At 41.4% G+C, this 18,981-nt stretch overlaps 1 protein-coding gene across 1 annotated transcript in view; it reads left to right on the top strand.

Moving 5' to 3' along the window:
- Positions 1–18,981, top strand: part of CCDC88C (coiled-coil domain containing 88C) — a 99,431-nt gene that overhangs the window by 25,211 nt on the left and 55,239 nt on the right. The window contains exon 4 of the mRNA XM_010583838.1: positions 15,934–16,003. Within this exon, the coding sequence (XP_010582140.1) occupies positions 15,934–16,003 (70 nt within the window). The remainder of the gene's footprint in view (positions 1–15,933; positions 16,004–18,981) is intronic.

Genomic DNA, 18,981 nt, shown 5'->3' with positions numbered 1-18,981 from the left:
AATCTTTTAAAAAAAATAAATAAAAAATTCCATGAGATGTCCAAAGAGAAAGTAAAGAGGTTACATATCTAGCTCTATATAACTGAGATGTTTTTAAGCCATGTTGAGTAGTGTCTTACAAAGCAGTGGAAACCACTTTGCATTGTGTGCATTCGTAAAGAGGCGCTCATTAAAAATGCATTTTTAGTCACCAACTGTTATTTGTTTAATATGATGTGTACTTTACTGCAGTGTTTTATTATTTTTGTCATCCTTCTTTTCCAAAGTGTATTATTCATCACTTCGAACCATATGGGCAGAAATATATTCTGAGCATCTGATTTCTGTACTGGCCATTCCCTGAGGAAAGACTCTAATGTCCATGTTTATGATGAACCAGTGGAACCTTTTGTGTCATCTTTTCATGAAGATTTCTTACCTTCTGCATACCAAAGATGCAATTAGGAGATTCACAGCTGTGATGCTACAACAAGACGACAAGGGGACTGCATTTGATTAGGCAGCAAAGGCCTCTTTGCTCAAATTCATAAATAAACCAACTATTTTGGGAACAGGGGAGAGCTTTCTGCAGGTTCAGTGTCTTCCACAAACCCTGCTTTTCTCCTGTGGCTTGCACCTGATGTTACACACATGCTGAGGTGTATGTGGAGCAAGATGTATGCTGACCTGGCTGCTGCCTGGTATGGTTAGCCCTTGCTCTTCGTTGCTGGGAGAGATACCCAAGGGTTTCCCCTGTCAGAATTTCACAGAAACTTGTAAAAGTTTGATTCCTCTGCCCCCCTGTCAGAAAAATCAGGTTGAAAAATGCCTGTTGAGTTGCTTTCATTCCCTTTCCTTGACTGCTCCAAATCTCCAATGTACAAGTGTAACAGGGAATAAAGAGCCTGATTAAATGTGCTGCAGCGCTGCATTTGAGCACTCTGGCTTTTTTGACTGTGCGTATCTCCTCTGCTTTGGAGATATGATGTTTGCATTATGCTGTCTCCTGTTTCTCTTTCATGACAGTAGCATGTCCAGTAATGCTTGCATGAGTTGCACACACTGAGCTGAGTATGTGTATAGCATACTACAATATATTTTCTCTTTAATAGAGGGCAAGGGAATGAATAGATGGCAAAGTGTCCTTTTCTTTCAGTATGGAGCAAAATCTTTTATTTAACGGGACCAGTGGGCAGGTCTGATTCTCATTCTTTTGCCCTGTGCACATAGCAAAACCCTGCCATACGACCTGGTGTAATCAGCAGTCAGCTCACAGGAGGCCCTAAGTTTGAAACAGCAGGAGTTTTGCAGCTTGGAGCTGAATGGTGTTGGCAGAGCTGTTTGAAGAAGTTTGCTTAGTTCCTGCCTGTATTGTGCTGAGCTGATTTCAAAGGGGCTGTTGCCTCTACCTCGTGAGAATGACTTTCAGTCAAAATTCACAAGGAATCATGTATCTACTAATCTGAAACTCAGCAAATGCTCTTTTTATATTCGGTTTTGGTTATGCCTGTTTCTGTATTGCTGCTTAGAAAGCAACATCCGTGACTGCAGGTTAGCTTGGAGGAAATTCTGTTTTTTACTAGTGTGTTAATGTTCAGTAGTAAACTTTGGAGACCTAGCAGATCTTCTGCATATCTACACTGTCAATGGAAATTGCTTAGCTTGGAGATTCAAACTTAAATGCCTAATTTTAGCACCCTATAATTTATTGTATGCCTTAAATGTTGTGGAGATATGAACATTAGCTTATGCAAAGATTTAGAGGAATGGTGGATTCAGGTAGTGCTACTGAGGTGCCAGAGCATCTAGACTTGCATTTGGGTACTGTGTTGTAACTGCTGGATTTTCTCCGATTATTTCCTCCAGATAGTAACTATCTGTTTCTCCCTTTAAAATTAGTGGGAGCTGCGTGTTTTCTGAGCACTGAGAAGTAAGACCGTTAGTTCAGATGCCCAGATTAAAAATGTGAACTGTTACTGTAGGTTTGAAGAGCACAAATTGTTTTACCGCAGCATTTTTGGTGAGTGGCTGCACTAATTCCCATAGAGCTCCGGTTTCTGATCAGCCATTCATCACTCAACCAATTAATGATGCAAAAAACAGGTTTGTCGAAGTAACTCAATGCCTCCACCAAAGTATGTTTAAACAATGATACAGAGCCATTTTAATCAGTTATGTGAAAAGCTGCGTGTAAACCAGAACAAAAGAGTACTTACTCCAGCACTTAACGTGGTCAACATTTCGGAGTTTACAGTGGACCTAGCATTGCTCCTTTCCCTGTTGTACAGCTGGATGTCCTTGCCAAGGTTTTGTGCTTCTCTGAGGTGAAGGGTGTAAACACTCTGCTGATAAAACGTTGCTTGTGCTACCTTTCTTTGATTGTAGTGCCCCTTAGAATTTTGTCTGTGGCTGCTTCTAGGAGTCAGACTTTTTCCAGACCACCAAGGAGGTTTGGCATGCTTTGAATGCTGCTAGGCTTAGATCTGCTGCTCAGTAGTTGCAACAACAATATAAACTTTTGTGTAACCTGTATCTATTAAAATTCTAATAATCTTTATTTTTACAGAGCAACGCAGTCCAAATGTGGTAGACCAGAGAAGGTGTTGCAGCTCTCTGCAGCCTGAGGTTTGAGTTGCTCTTGCCTGGAGCAATCTTTCTGAGGATCTACCCTCCCCTCCTCTGCTTTCAGCTAGCTGAGAGGCCAGCCCATCACGGCTGCGCTGCTGTTGTGCTCCCTATCAACCAGATCACAAAACAAGTCACTCGATATGTCTTATTAAGTTTCCCTCGATTGTGTTGCTTGAGTAGTAAACTGAGCTCTGCTGATGTAGGTGAGGGATAGGATCCACGTGTGAGGCAGCTTGGAAGTTGCCTAGAAACATACATGCCTGCCACCTTCATGTGCCATTAAAGGACACTGGAGATTAAGAAGTATAACTGAAAAATGCCACTAGTAATACAAAAGGTTTTTGGCAGTGTGCATAGTTCTGCTTTTTCTGCCTGTAGCCAAAGCAGCTCCTTGTGTTTGGGGGCTCTTGCTGGTTTTGAAACTTTTGTGACCATTTTTAAGGTTTTCCTCAGTAGATACAAGGTCTTGAAAGTTGCTATTTCTTTCAGTTGTAGGTGAGGCTTTTGTATGAACATGATAGATGAGATTTGCTTTCAGGAAAACACTAAATATCGCAGCTTAAGAGGAAATTGTATTTTGTTGACAGAAAATCCAGTGGTCAGAAGCCTTAAAACTGGCATAGCAGGAGTATTAGAAGTTAATCTTTCCTGAATGTTAATAATAACATAGTGACACAGCTTACCTCTGTCTCTGTGACAGATGGCATAAAGAAAGGATCTTCTAGGATGCAACTGCACCCTTCACATTTTTTCTTATGATATCATGGGTGTTCCCAGGGTGTTGTATGCATTAAGTGTGTCATGACTATTGGTGAGTACTGTTAAAGAAAAGTATAAAATGGGGAGATAAAGTCTTTAAAAACGCACATCAATTATTTAACTGGGTTTTCTATCTCAGAAGCTCACCATTGCTGCCTAAGTCTGCCTAAGCTGTCTGCTAGGGCTGTTGGGAAGAACTCTTAAATTGAGGTCTGTGGTATGAGATGGGTGGGGGAGCAAGAACGGTAAAGCTCTGCTGAGTTAATTAATGTTAACAGTTATGAGTTATCTGCAAGATTCACAGTAGATGACACAGATTGTATTGAGCAGGGTTAATCAGTCATTTCAGATACTTAAAGGAGCACTGTTATGAGCTGGCAAGACTGAAAATTCTTCTTGAGAGTGTTTGCAGGTGCAAGTATGCATATGTGTGTGAAAGCATAGCTTGGATTACCATTGATAAGTAAATTATGCCTAGCAGCTACCACACAGGGACATTGGCTGTTTCCTGTTCTGTGTATAGGTGAAATTGTGGCAGCTGTTGGAAGTGACTTGCTCCTTTCTTTTATCTTATTTTTTTCTGCCATAACTGTTTCTTCTTGAATATGAAATATTTCCCCTGCTGTGCAGTTGCAACAGTAAGGAGATCTTTGTTATCCTGTGATATTAACTACTACTTGAATTGTGGGCTCATTGTGGCTTGGTGGGTTATCACCATTAATTTTTAATGGTTTTCTCTCTTGCGCATGTGTGAAATAGAATGTGGAAGGTGACTGGGTTTTTTAAGTGTGTAGAGGATGAATCAGTCATAAGGGAGGATTTAATGACTGCAGATTTAAAATCTTAATGTACCACAGCACCTTGTGTTGCACTTTTCCATACTTGTTCAAAATGTTTGAGTTTTCACTTTCTCTTGTGTTTTTCTTTAAAGGAAGTGTTGGAGCAGCTCATTTTTTGTGTAATATCTCAGACCCAAAATAACTTGAGTAACTGAATTTTCCTGACCCTGAACAACTAACCTTAAATTTTATCAAGTGCATAGTGTCACACTTTATCACTTTTGCAGACTTTTCAGTGTTGTGTGTTTAAGAAGCCAGCTTGTTGCTGTATAGTGTGGGGTAAAACTCCTAATGTTCTCTCTGCTGAGCCATGGGAGTCTAAATGCTTGAACATGGGCCAGTCTTATGTATAGCAAATCTAATGGTGTCTCCAGAAGGATTTTGTCCCAGGTTTGAGCAGGTATAGTAATTCCAGAGTAATAGTGGGGAAAAGTAGTGGAAACATAGCTATACACATAACTATAAAAGCGTCTGTGTGTGTGTATATATATGTATATAGATACATATGTATATCCATTTCTTCTAGAGCATAGTATTTCTGTTACTATGTGATGTCCAAAAGGCAGGGGCAACGAGTGAACTTGGCTGAGGTGGGGATGGCACAGGATGGGACCCGAGCCCCGGTGTCCTGGGGCTGCCCCAGGTACCCTCTTGGACCCGTTTGCCTTGGGTGGCTGCTGAGGGCTAAGTAAGCCATCGTGAAGCACCATCCCTTTTTGTCATGTTAGCTGCGGGCTGGCAGTTTACAAAGGGATGAGATGCCAGTAAAAGGTCTCCTTGGGGTGGGACCGAGGAGGAGGCTCTTCTGTCACCTCCTCGGTTGAGAAGCAAGTTGGGAAAACCAGGGAGGCTGTTCCTGGCAGCCTGACCTGGTAATTGCCTGTGGGTTATGCCTGACTCGGCTTTGCTGAGGTGCAAATTATTGGCAGTAGACTCTGTGAATAGCTAAGTGTCAACTGCAAATGGCTGTGTCTCCTCCCTGTCGGTAACTGTTCTCTCCTCAAAGGGGAACACAGAAACTGCAAATAGAAAGGTGGTTTGCTATTGAAAACAAATGGGCATAGAAAATCCAGAAAGGAAACTATGAGAGGCCCAGAGGCCATTTTGAGGGAACGGCCTCCATTTCCTCTCCCTGCCCTCTCCCATTTTAACTGCTGCTAGTTTCTGTGGTCTCTCTCTCTTTTTTTTTTTTTAAATTTTTTTCCCAACATGTTATAACTGCAGCACAGTGCTAATGGTAAAGCTGGTGATTGACACAGTAAATGCTGTGAGTGTTTTCTTTCACAAGGATTCTTGGGTTACTTTGGGAAAGCCACACTAAATTTACTGCAGCTTCTCCACCTGTACAGTGCGAGAAGCATTTGACCGCCTTCGAAATCCCTTGCATGTTACCTGCCTGGGGCAATCTGCTGGCTATCAAGAGAAACACCACTCTACTTTTGGTGTGGAAGAACCATCTGATCTGACTTGAAGCTTCTCCCGTTACCCACCTTAAGAAAAAAATTGCAGACTGTTGCTACAGATCGTCTGGCTAGGGACTGTCTGGGTGTTTGTTGAACTTGTTGATATCGGGTAAATTAGATGATACTGATAATGCAGTGATATGCTGAGGTAATGACGTTGGATATAAATTCTGCTTCAAAATAATTGGAAAGCTCATAACATTAACCTGCAATGATACCCTTAATGCTTTCTAGGAGTATTTGACAGGGGCATGCCTGAACTGTGAGGACTGTCTACATTACTGGTATTTGAGTTTTTAGTGCCCCTGGTAACTGGTTGGTAACAGGAGTTTGCCTGCAAGAGAGAGCTCTCAGTGATGAGAAGGTCAGGTTGTTGCAGGAGATGAATGAGAAAGCAGCTAACGTCATCAGATGAGTAGCATGTATAAGCCCCTTTGGTTTTGTTTTAACCTACAGGCATCAGTAAACCCCTTCCCTCCCTTTACTTCCCCAACCACTTCATTTGTCCCATAGCATCTTACTGTCTGGTCAGGCATCCTTGCAGGGTGGGATAGCTTGTCCCTGTACCCTCTCTGTTTTCCCGTCAGACCAACTGAAAGCTTCCCTCTTCTGTAAATCCAACATGGAGTTTTGCACGGTTTTCTGCAAATGCCACAAGGACCTCTCTCTTGCCCATGCTGCTGTCCTCTGTTGAAGTTAGATAATAGAGCAATGGCATAGTGACTGTTCGCATGCTTTGTGAAACATTAATTTGTTGTTCAGTACTAGGTTGCCTGTAAGCTGCCCAAGTGTAAGAAGGTTTAAGCTTGTTGAAATCTCATGGTTAAAAATCTTTAAATAAGCTTCTGGAAATTAGTCTAAACTAAATTTAATCATTTTTTTTCCACATTTATATGCATGTTAGGAAGGTTGGGGGAGAGAATAGGACGATTGCTAACAGACCAGTTGCTCAGTTCTCTCTGGTATTCCTCAAGAACTGTCACAACCCTTTTCTTTACTGGGAGAAAAAATTGTCTTGGGATTACCATTTTTCCTGAGTTACAGACTGAAAGATTTTAATGCATTTCAAAGTGAGCAATGTTAGCCAATAACCTACATGTTTTATCCCATAAAATCTGTTTTGGTCATCACTGCCTGAATGCTGTTCATGTATTTACTGTTCCTCAGTTTCTAGGTATAATTTTCTGCATTTCTCCAGTACTGTCCATTGAAGTTTCTCAAAATGGTTTACCAATGTAATGTGAATTAAGTCTTGTTTATTCAGGGAGTGTTATCCTGGAAAGACCAAGCACGTTTGCGCTTGTTTCTAAGCATTTAACTACCTTATATTTGAGCAACTCCAAGGATGTTTGGATGTAGTGAAAGCGAGGCGTGGCACCTTCTGCTAACAACAAGAAATACTTTGTCAGTAGATCCCATGGCAATCAGGAGGGCTACTGAGACAGTGGGATGTTACTTAGTAAGAGTGGCAGGGTAAAGCAGCTTGTTTCTTTTGGGGATTGAGAGGTAGATTGAAAATTACTAGCAAGTTCCTGCTTCAAACAAGACAAAAGAGTATGAGATTAGTAACAGCCAACCTGGATGTTTGTTTTATTTCTGTTACCCTTAGTCACTGATGAAATTTAACTCATACGTTCACGTTAAACTTGATCACATCTGTTAGGCGTTCTGTTTGCTACTAAAATATTGTTCATAACAAGGAATTCATTAGAAGACCTGAAAATATCCCATTCTTGTGTATGTCCCCTCCTTGCTCCATTAATTTTTTTCTAGTTTCACAGATTTGTTTTCATATTTAAACTTTGAAAGCTTTGATTTGACTTTTCAACACTTATACTAGAGAACCTCAAAATGGTTCTCACACATGCCTCTGTGCCCTTCTGGGATTAACAGTTGGTTTTACAGAGTTTTTCCCAAGATGCATCATTCTCATTCAAGCGACATTTATACTAATAAATGACTTGATGATACTGGGAAAAGTGCAAAATGTGTACATTTATACTACGTAGCTTCTGCTCATTAGGAAAGCAATATTGCTATGATGTGCAACCAGTATTCCTACATCTTCCTGTCTCTAATTCCTTTGTATTCCTGTACTTTCGGCTGCTACTTTTTCAGGCATTGCATTATGACTGTCACTCCAGTGGTTGGCTGCTTCTTTGGAGCTCTTGGCACTTTTTCAGAGCCTGGAACTCGTATTGCAGTGTTGAAGTTGCAATGCAGATCTCTAGCTCTGAAGCACTAAATAAGCCCCACAACTCACCATATGCTTGCCTTGGGTTAATTATTTTTGCATTTTATGGCAGTATAAAAAATGTATTAATTAATTCAATGTATTTTATGTGAACTAGGATCATGTGTCCAGTTAGGTGTTTACTGTGTATGTTCCATATAAACATATTAAAAAAACAAGTTCTAGAAATACTTGTAATAAGAGAAATGGTAGAAAACACATCTTACACATAATCTTCCTAGAAATGCTGTTATCGGATTGGTGTTTGTTTCTTGATGGCACGCTGTATTTTAGTATTGTAAATTTTTTCACTCCAGTGAACAAGGGCAGCGGAGCAAAGTTTGTACCTCGGAGCTCTGCGTGGCTAATGTACTTTGGTATCAGGCTTCGGTGTTAAAAGCTGAAATATACTTGCTCAGTTTTAGAGTTTGATGTGAAAATTTTTGGCTTTATTATCCCAGCAAAATATGTTCAAACTGTATGGGAAAACTGACTTCCTTTTAAAACAAGTGGGTGTGCGTGGTGCTGAGTTTCAGAGAATTCAGAAGTGCTTCAAGTCTGTTCTGATGGCCTGTGTTGTTTCTTTTTAATGTGTGTTAGGCTAAATTATTAGGGTCCTTAGAGACCACCATAGATTAGCTGGAAGCGTGTTGAACAGATGGATTGCATTTTAGCTGGTTTTATTTGTAATGTCAAGTGACAAGCCTTTAACACAGCACATTTCATATTCCCTGTTACTGCATAAACCACCCCAGGACAAATCTAAGGTGAAATAAAATAGAAGTTGAGAGTAATTTGTCTGGATGCTATTATAAACATGTGAAGTCACTTGCACATGATCTGAAGAGAGAAGTTGAGGATAAATCAATAGGCTTTCAATTTACAGCAAAGTAGGTAAATTAGTCAAAGGTGCTGCAGGCAATAAAAGCAGGAGAACACAATGCTCCCCAATTGGATTTTCTCCTCGCTGGGTCAAATCAATATTGCCACTAGGCACAACCATAGTGCTGTATGTTGTATTAACATAAGTGATTCATCTTGGAGTCAGTGAAACTAAGGTAGGAAATGTGCTGCTACATAGCCATTGAACACTTGATTTCATATTTTAGAAGTAAATGTATATTTTTGTATTTAGTTTAGAAAAAAATTATTTCCTCTGCAACTGATGTGTGTGGGGGTGGCAGCTTCTGCATTGTTTATTCCACTGGGCTAGAAGTAAAACTAATTATGTCCTAAAATACTTTTTCCATCTATAAAAGTACCTTTATTTAAATATATGTGGAATTTTTGTTATGTGACGTAAACAATGTGCACTGTAAACAATTTGAATTGATCTTAAAGTAAATGTTTTTATCAGGACTTGCCTTGCTTGCCTTGCCCTCTGAAGTCTGGAGTGATTTAGTTCTGTGCCAGCCTGGAGCAGTTGATTTAACCAGTTCATAAAGCAGTGAGAGTGTGCACAATGGATGACATTATAACCACAGAATCTTATTTTCATTTCCTTCCTCCATTGCTTGTTACGATTTTTTCATCGGCCTACTGATGCATTGCATATATAGGGCAAGCTCTTTGTTCCAGGTATGTCTCACTATGAATTTGTACAGCTTGCAGCAGATGAGATTTTGCTCCTAGCTGGGACCTCTGCACTACTGAAATACAAATAACAAAACCTGAGCCATAACAATAAATTGGGTGGATGATGGTGCTGGGGTCCTTTCTAGTTGTTTTGTTTTTTTTTTTTTAATATAATACTCTATTATGTGCCATCCAAATTGCATGTGTGTGATTTTTTTTTTTTTAATAAAACCTGATCTTATATGGTGTACTTCTGCTCTCTGTATATTTCTGTCATTTGGTGGGTTATCTGCACCCTGCACAGGCTGACCATGGCTAAGACTAGGTATGATTCCTTCACATCCCCTCCCACTGAGATTCCAGTCTATGATTGTCAGAACTGATTATTTTCAGCAGATGAGGCAACAGATATTTTAGTGGCTTTTGGGTTTCCACTTGAAGGGTCTTTAAGAAATGTGCTATGTAATTTGCTGGTTTTCAGAAAAAAAAAAATCCCTTTAAAGACAGCTAATCCTCTGGTGTGTCACATAATGAACACAATTGTTGCAGAGATGAGCAAAGTTCTTAATCAAATTTTGTCATGTATATAATGTGTTGGCAGGGAAACAGTGAGTACTGAGTCACACATAGTGTCATCAGGCATGCTCACATGGCAAGATGTACATGGAAAACATCTCAATAAAAGATCTGTTTGTGTTTCATTTCCTTGACATTCCCCTGCAAGAACTTGTTTCATCTTGTCTGATCTTTTGTGAGACCCTGTCATACAGTTTACAGAATCTTGCTATAAATTATTTCCTTGACACCATTAATAACTCCCCAGATAATTTAGTAAAATAATAAAAACTTAAAAAAATTAAAGTTTATCTATATTGGAAGACAAATATTTTTTCTTTTCAAACATAACATCCTTGTTGTTGTAGGCTGCAGAATAACTTGTTTTCATTATTATAACAAAACTGGAAACTTTGAAAAACCATATTTAAAAAACAACCCTTGTGTCTCAATTTGCTGTTTAAAATATGTTTTAATGTTAAAACTTGTTCATTAGCCTGAGTGCTCACTCTTCCTTAGAGTTCTGATTCCAGAAAAGCTTGAGTTTGGTTGTCCCCTGGACTTGGGGAGATGCAGCTCCCAGCCTATCTTTGTGGTAGCATCCAAAGGGACCTTAAGATGTGTAAGGGGTAAAGCTGCCACCCCATCCTGCTGCTGGAAGGCTCTGAGCTGGTGCAGATGGCTGCTGACTCCTGCTGAGACCTTAGCTAAGCATGTAGTGGCTCCTTCACCACGTTTCCCACTCCAAGGATGTTTGTGGGATCAGATCCGTACTGAGGTTATCAGAGAAGGATGTTGGCTGTGCTGCATGGATAGGTCTCTGCTGAACTTTCCTACTCCGTTGGCCTGAGTTGCAGCTGGAATATAAGCCAGATTCCCTGGCTAGGTGGTATTTGCTCTTGCTGGTATAAATAAAGCTGGTGATGGTTTTTCCTCATGGGCATTTTAAGTAGGAAAGCACCATTTGGCTTCCAGTCAGCTGGGCAATTAGCATTTTATAGCCAAGCAATATACTTCAATGGAATTGTTTGGCTTGAGCATTGAATTACAATGGCTGATAGACTGCTGCTCTTCTTACATAATTTATTTAGTACTCTCTTCTTGTTTAGGATTCAGGTAGAGGTTAATTTAATTCTGCATGAGAAGCTAGTAGTTACTCTACGTTAATGCTGTGCTGCACTGCAGTGCAGGGGATGGTTTCTGTGTAGAGCTTGTACTTGCGTGGTCTCTCAGCCATGGAAAAGACAATTTTACCTACTCCTTTCCTAGCAATGTGTTCTTTGCAAGAGCTGTTGGCATGCTTGCATTGGCACTTTAAAATGCAGCCAAGAATAATACCTTAAGACCATTTTATTCCATGCTGTTGCACATATATTTTTAAGAAGCAAATGTGTATTGAAGTGTAGCATGGGCCAAGGAGACTTTGTTCCTACAAAATTACAGGGGGCCCATTTAGCCTGTTCCAGGTAAATAAAATGTTAATATGTGACCATGATGACTTGAGAGTGAGACCTGCCACTGCATCTCTTCAGATGACCTGAGGCAGAGTGCAAACATCCAGTGTGTGTGATCTTGGAAGGATAAAAAGAGTAGGTAAAATGTGCCTCAGCACATCAGAAACAAATTAGAAACTTTTAGATGGAAGGAATGAATATATTTCTTCATCCTCTTAATAAGCCTAAGTGCTTAACTTGGTGCTTAGAATTTTATCCTGAATATGTGTCTTGATTTTTCCTAAAGCCCTTGACTGCTAGAATCAATGTGGGGGGGATTTTGGCTTTTTTTTTAAGCTCCTTTCTTAGCAAAGTGATTGCAAAAACCTTGCAAATGCGAAGCAAGTGTGCAGCAAGGGCTTAGATGCCAGAAGGCTGCTAATGAGAACACAGCATTTATTTATGTTTAACCTCATGATTTCTATGTAACTTAATGTTTTTGAATCCTTGGGGTACCAGTCCTAGAGTGCCTAGCTATTTTTAGCAAAACTTACCTCTGGCTTAGGCAGTATCCTTCTTGTTGCTCAGATGTGCCAGTTGTCTCAGCCTACCTACTTCATGCCCTGCATCTCTGTGGGCAAGATCAGCAGAGCGAGCGATCAAGGACTGAACACCCAGTTTGACCTTCACTTAGAAAGGTCTCCCTATCGATATGGAGTCACATAACCGCCTGCAGAAACCTTTGTGGGCTTTATTTACTGAGTTTGGGGGTCTGGCTCAAGTAGTGTAAGACTTGGCTGCTGATCTTTGTATTTTGTGGTAGTGGTGTTGACCTGCTAACTAGAAGCATCCGTTCTTGCTACTGTCACTGCTGTCAAAAGAGCTGAGATTTTGGACAAATCTCTTCAAGCTTAAAATATCCTGATCTTTGGCAGAGGAGTGTTTCAGGCACCTACAGATACTGCACGAAGACCTGATGGGGATTTGTTTCGAATTGGATTCCTTAAATAACACTTCTGATACCAACATTATTTTTTTGATGGAAATCTCATTAGCAACAATAATAATAATAATTAAAAAAAAAGGCAAATGGTACTCTGAGGGAGGTGATTCCTGACTTGTAGTAGCTGGCCTCTGAGTTGCTTAATGGTCTAGGTGTAAAGCCAGCAGCTCAGACCCTAATTGTTCTAATAATCAGGGAAATTGTTACCATATGCTGTTGCTGTAACCTTTACTGTTCTAACCAAGCTTTAGTTGTGCTGTAAAAATGATTAAAAGGTTTCTCACAGGAGGAGTTAGATTTTTTTTTTCTTTTTTTTGCTTGGACAGTTGCTTTCCAGAGTACTGTCAGTTTTTGTGTTTGAAAACCCTGCTTTGCTCTCCAGCAGCTCCTGCCTGGGCATGCTGCCCCTAGGCATGCCAGTTGCCTGAGGCAGGACACATACATGCCATCTCTGCCTCTGCTGTGGTGTCTCGCAGCTATGGTTGATTTCAAGCATAACAACATCCTTTTACATAATACAATAACTTGCTACCCTTGTGGGGAAACATTGCATTTTATCTGTGTTTCTTTTGCTGGCTGGACTTCAGCGGCATGTCCAGGTTAACCCAATGTCCAGCGTAGCTGTAACCTGGGAGGCAGTTGAGTCTGTGGAGCCTTTAGTCCTCAGTCCTGGTTCACAGGCGATAACAGGACAGCTCCCTGCCTGAACCACAAGTTTTACTTTGTGGGGTCTTTTGGGTAGGTTGGTAAGACATGAGGAGAGCAGAGAGGCCAGACTGAGGTACAGCATTTTACTTGTCAACCTGTGTTATTGCTGCTTCAGGTAAGGAAAACAAGAAAATATTGATAAGTGGATAGAAGGTGAAGAATTTCTGATGTGCTGTTAGGGGAGGGGACTTTGGTTGTATTTCCAGATGTGGGATTTTAAGCAATGGACCTGAGACACAGTCACATTATCCCAGCTAGTGAGTCAGTCACTGAGTGTCAGCTGAGCCTTGCTAACTTGCTGTGTTTTTAGCTTGGACAAAATCTGAGCTAAATTTGTCAGTGTTAGTGTAAGAGCTTTAAGTTAACACATTTTATCTCACACTTGTAGTTGTGTGAGTGCATGGTTCACTGGTACATCTCTGTTAACAGAGGATAGTTTATTAAACTGAAGTAACTTTTTGTTTCTTTGACTCACTTTCCTTATCTTGAAAAAGGAGGGCAATGACACTGACCTTCCTTTACAAAGTGTTGAGATCTACCAGTGAGTTGCACGGTGTAACAGCTAGGTGTTATCACAAGCACTAATCTGAAGGTGAAGTCGTTTAGAACAATAAAGATAGTTATCTGTTTAAATAATTTATTTTAAAAATAAACAGGTCAGAGTATCACCTCTTGCAACAATTTGAATCTTTCAATCTGAATCTTAATTACTTAATCACTCAGGGCTGTTTCTGCTTGTATTTGGTGACTGTTGGATTCTTACCAGGAAATATTAAGCTCAAACACCTACGAGGGTGTTCAGTCATGGTTATGTTGGATGGTATACTCAAATAATTTTACAGAAGTTGCTCATGGGAACGTTAACAGCATAAAGGTTAGCTGTAATGTCTTTTGTGTCTGCCAGTTAAATAGCTAGCGATCCAATGATTACACAAAGACAACGCAAATTCCTTATGCATTCCTGCCTCAGTGCCACTCCACATGCTGGGTGACTGGAAGCACAATTCTTTCTCTTTTTTTTTGCCATGGAAATTGCTGGTTAAAGCTCAATACTTCGGTATATGCAAATTCTGATTTTTTTATTAAAGCCTCAGTGCCGTACTGTATTGTCATAGCAGATATTGCAGTCCAGGCATATGCTGCTAAATTCAGTAGGTTTTGCACCAGTTTTGGTAACAGGTGCAAACAAACTTTGTTCAACATGTCTCAAATGCACAAACTATAAAATGCATTTGGCTAATGACTCAGTGAATGCTTGGTCTACATTAGCCAAACTTCACATTGCATAAAGGTCTGTAGAGCCTTCTTTCTTAACAGCACCAAAAGCCCCATCAGCTGTGACACTTGAGATATTTCTACTTTATCCAAAAGAGACTGCTGAGGAGTATGTTTTGGATCAGAGGGGAAAAAATTAAATGTGTGTCCAAAACATTTTTTTAGAATATCCACTGTGATTACTTATCAAATGCTGCAGGCTCACTGAAATATTTCCTCTTTCAATCAGGCTTAATTTTCCTCTTATGATAACTTTGAAAGCAGAGAAATAACAATGGGGTAACTTGGAGGGGAAGTGTTTGGGTGAACGGGTGATTGTTTCAGGAAATGTGTTTCTGTGCTTGGCTGCAGTACTTTTTCCCCTAGCTCTGAACGCTCTGCAAGTATCAATGCATGTGCTCTCCCAGTGCCCTAGAGGTAGGCTGGGAAATGGAGACAAATGAGGAAAAGGCACCTGCCAAACATTTGGTAGAGTTGTATGTGTGAACCATTGTTTCCTGAATCCCAGCACAGTGTTTTAATCACACAACCATTTTTCTCCCAGGCTTTTTCTGTGAAATAAATGCTTGCGGGCAAATGTTTTATTTGGATCATCACAAGTGAGCGCTGGTAGCTGCAGGTTGAAGCTAAAAACTGTACTCCTGTGCTCTGTATGTTACTGGGGTGCATGGCTGATCATATTAGTATGCAGTCTCCTTTGCAATGTATTTATCTGTCCACCTTTTAAGCATTTTGCCTGCCCCAGGGCTCATAGCCTTTCCTCTCCCTTAAGCCCATTCTGTCATGTCAGAGTAGCTTCAGGCAGCTGAGATTTAAATGGTGAACCAGACGAACCAATGCACTTCCCTTCCCTCGTCTCCCCCAAAATAAAATGACCTTTAAATGAGGTTCGTGACATACTTAAATCTGGTTTACTCCCCATTAAAAACAATGCAAACAAATCTAGAACTTTAAATCCAGTTTCTCTGAGCAGTGCCAGATGCCTGTTCAATAGCTTTCCCCCACACTCACTTCCCCAGCCCATCATTAAAATCTCAGACCCATGAAATAATTTGACCAATTATTTGAATTACTCAAACTTCACAGAATGGCTTAGGTACCTTTGAACCAGCTGCACTTATATGCCCTGAAACATGACAGCAGCTGAATGGTGAACATCAAATGAATACAGGTCATGGCTGGAGTAAAGGCATGGCTGATTGGTGTGCCTGGCATGGCTGTGCATTTTTCCTGATTAGTGCCATGGGACCCTTTAAATTCTATATTATCCATTGTTAAAAGAGGTGATTAGTGTATGTTAGCTGTGCAATCTGATGCCATCTTCAAATAGTGATTTCTTTCTCAAGTGGGGGGCTTCCTCTTGTGAACTCTGACCTGCCAGTATGTTAAAAGCTTTGTAATCGATGGAGCTCTGTATTCTTTGTAGTGTGATTGATTGGGATTCCTCCATGCTGAACTTTGCCTGTTGTTCTCTCTTGTATAGGAGGTCCTCCAGCAGCTGATTGTAATGAATTTACCAAATGTTTTAATGATTGGCAAAGATCCTCTCTCTGGTGAGTAGTTTGTTTGGTTCTTCACCCCCTTCCTCTGAAATGCTAAATAAAATTTGTGTTTGTTTTATTTCTTAAATTAAAATAGAATCATAGAATTGTTTAGGTTGGAAAAGACCTTTAAGATCATTGAGTCCAACCTTTAACCTAGCACTGCCAAGTCCACCACTAAACCGTGTCCCTGAGACCACATCTACGTGTCTTTTGAATACCTCCAGGGATGGTGACTCAAGCACTTCCCTGGGTAGCCTGTTCCAATGCTTGACAACCCTTTTGGTGAAGAATTTTTTCCTAATATCCAATCTGAACCTCCCCTGTCACAACTTGAGGCCATTTCCTCTTGTCCTATTGCTTCTTGTTTGGGGGAAGAGACCAACACCCACCTCGCTACAACCTCCTTTCAGGTAGTAGACAGCAATAAGGTCTCCCCTCAGCCTCCTTTTCTCCAGGCTAAACAACCCCAGCTCCCTCAGCTGCTCCTCATAAGGCTCATGCTCCAGGCCCCTCACCAACTTGGTTGCCCTTCTCTGGACACGCTCCAGCACCTCAATATCTTTCCTGTAGTGAGGAGCCCAAAACTGAACACAGTACTCCAGGTGCGGCCTCACCAGTGCTGAGTACAGGGGACGATCACTTCCCTGCTCCTGCTGGCCACACTATTTCTGATGCTGTTGGCCTTCTTGGCACCTGGGCACACTGCCGGCTCATATTCAGCTGGCTGTTGACCAACACCCCCAGGTCTTTTTCTGCTGGGCAGCTTTCCAGCCACTCTTCCCCAAGTCTGTAGTATTGCATGGGGTTGTTGTGACCCAAGTGCAGGACCCAGCACTTAGCCTTGTTGAACCTCATACAATTAGCCTACCAGCCCATCGATCCAGCCTGTCTAGATCCCTCTGTACAGCCTTCCTACCCTTGAGCAGATCAACCCTCCCTCCCAACTTGGTGTCATCTGCAAACTTACCGAGGGTGCACTGGATCCCCTCGTCCAGATCATTGATAAAAGATATTAAACAGAACTGGCCCCAATACTGAGCCCTGGAGAACACCACTTGTGACCCACCGGCAACTGGATTTAAATCCATTCACTACCACTCTTTGGGCCCAGCCATCCAGCCAGTTTTTTACCCAGCAAAGAGTACGCCCATCCAAGCCATGAGCAGCCAGTTTCTCCAGGAGAATGCTGTGGGAAACTGTGACAAAGGCTTTACTGCAGTCTAGGTAGATAATATCCACAGCCTTTCCCTCATCCACTAAGCGGGTCACCTTGTCATAGAAGGAGATCAGGTTAGTCAAGCAGGACCTGCCTTTCATAAACCCATGCTGACTGGGCCTGATCACCTGGTTGTCCTGTATGCGCTGTGTGATGGCACTCAAGATGATCTGCTCCATAACCTTCCTCGGCACTGAGGTCTGACAGGCCTGTAGTTCCTGGATCTTCCTTCTGGCCCTTCTTGTAGATGGGCGTCACATTTACTAACCTCCAGTCAACTGGGACCTCCCTGGTTAGCTTGTAAAAGATGGAAAGTAGCTTGGTGAGCATTTCCACCAGCTGCCTTGGTACCCTTGGGTGGATACCATCTGGCCCCATAGACCTGTGTGTGTCTAAGTGGTGTAGCAGGTCGCTAACTATTTCCCCTTGGATTATGGGGGCTTCATTCTGCTCCCCATCCCTGTCTTCCAGCTCAGGGGGCTGGGTACCTGGAGAACAACTGGTCTTACTATTAAAGACTGAGGCAAAAAAGGTATTAAGTACCTCAGCGGTTTCCTCGTCCTTTGTCACTGTGTTTCCCCCACATCTAATACAGGATGGAGATTCTCCTTAGCCCTCCTTTTGTTGCTCATGTATTTACAGAAGGATTTTTTTTGTCTTGTATGGCAGTAGCCAGGTTAAGTTCTAGTTGGGTTTTGGTCCTTCTAATTTTCTCCCTACATAATCTCACGGCACCCTTGTAGTCCTCCTGAGTTGCCTGCTCCTTTTTCCAAAGGTCATAAACTCTCTTCCTTTTCCTGAGTTCTAGCCAAAGCTCTCTGTTCAGTCAGGCTCGTCTTCTTCCCTGTCAGCTCATCTTTTGGCACATGGGGTCAGCCTGCTCCTATGCCTTTAAGATTTCCTCCTGAAGAATGTCTAGCCTTCCTGGACTCCTTTGCCCTTCAGGACTTGCCTCCCAAGGGATTCTGTCAATGAGGCCCCTAAACAGGCCAAATTACAAACATGCTTTTAAACAAAACAGTCTATACATATTTGTAGCAAACTACAAATATTTGAATACCACTGAGTCTCACATTTTAATGCGTCTAGTATGTAACACTTATTTACATACTTGTACATACAAATACAATATCCGATGCATGTGTTTGCATGTCATACACATACATGTGATAGTGAGTTAGTTCTTGCCAAAGCCAGAACAGCAACTGTTTGCTTGAAAGTCACGTCTCTTCACTCCTTGCTGCAGGTGACCCAAGATACAGTCTGCCATAGGAGAATCATTTGTCCTCCAGGTTTTCTGTCCTGTGTGCCTGTATAATCAGTTCAGTTGTGGCAATATGTACGCACCAGAAGAGTCTTGCAGAATTGCCATAAGGTGTGAAGGAACTGTTGCAAATGAAGTAGGGGAATTAAAATACGTGAGGGTGGAGAGAAAAATACATATATGACAAATTGGAAAATGTGAGGAGGAGAATGGACAAGGAGAAAAACATCTGTCTGGCCATGTTGTCTAGGCGAGGACATCTGTCACATGAGGTATCACATCAAAAGTGACCTGGAAGCCAATGAGCTCATGTCCAGAGTCCAGTGTCTTTGGTGAGACAAAATGAAAGCTGTTTAGCCTGAAAATGAAGTTGATTTCTCCTTAGAACCACATTTCTGAAATGAAAGGTTTTGTTGCTGTGGCTTTTACTTTTCTTTTCCATGCCCATTCTGTCTCTGCCTTAGCCCTGTGCTGGTGCCAAGGACAATGTATTTGTTTTTACCAAAG

This window comes from Haliaeetus leucocephalus, unplaced genomic scaffold, assembly GCF_000737465.1.
Source record: "Haliaeetus leucocephalus isolate CR32 unplaced genomic scaffold, Haliaeetus_leucocephalus-4.0 Scaffold932, whole genome shotgun sequence".
NCBI lineage: Eukaryota > Metazoa > Chordata > Aves > Accipitriformes > Accipitridae > Haliaeetus > Haliaeetus leucocephalus.
The sequence above is the reverse complement of the archived record's forward strand: the minus strand, read 5'-3'. Positions and strand labels throughout refer to the sequence as shown.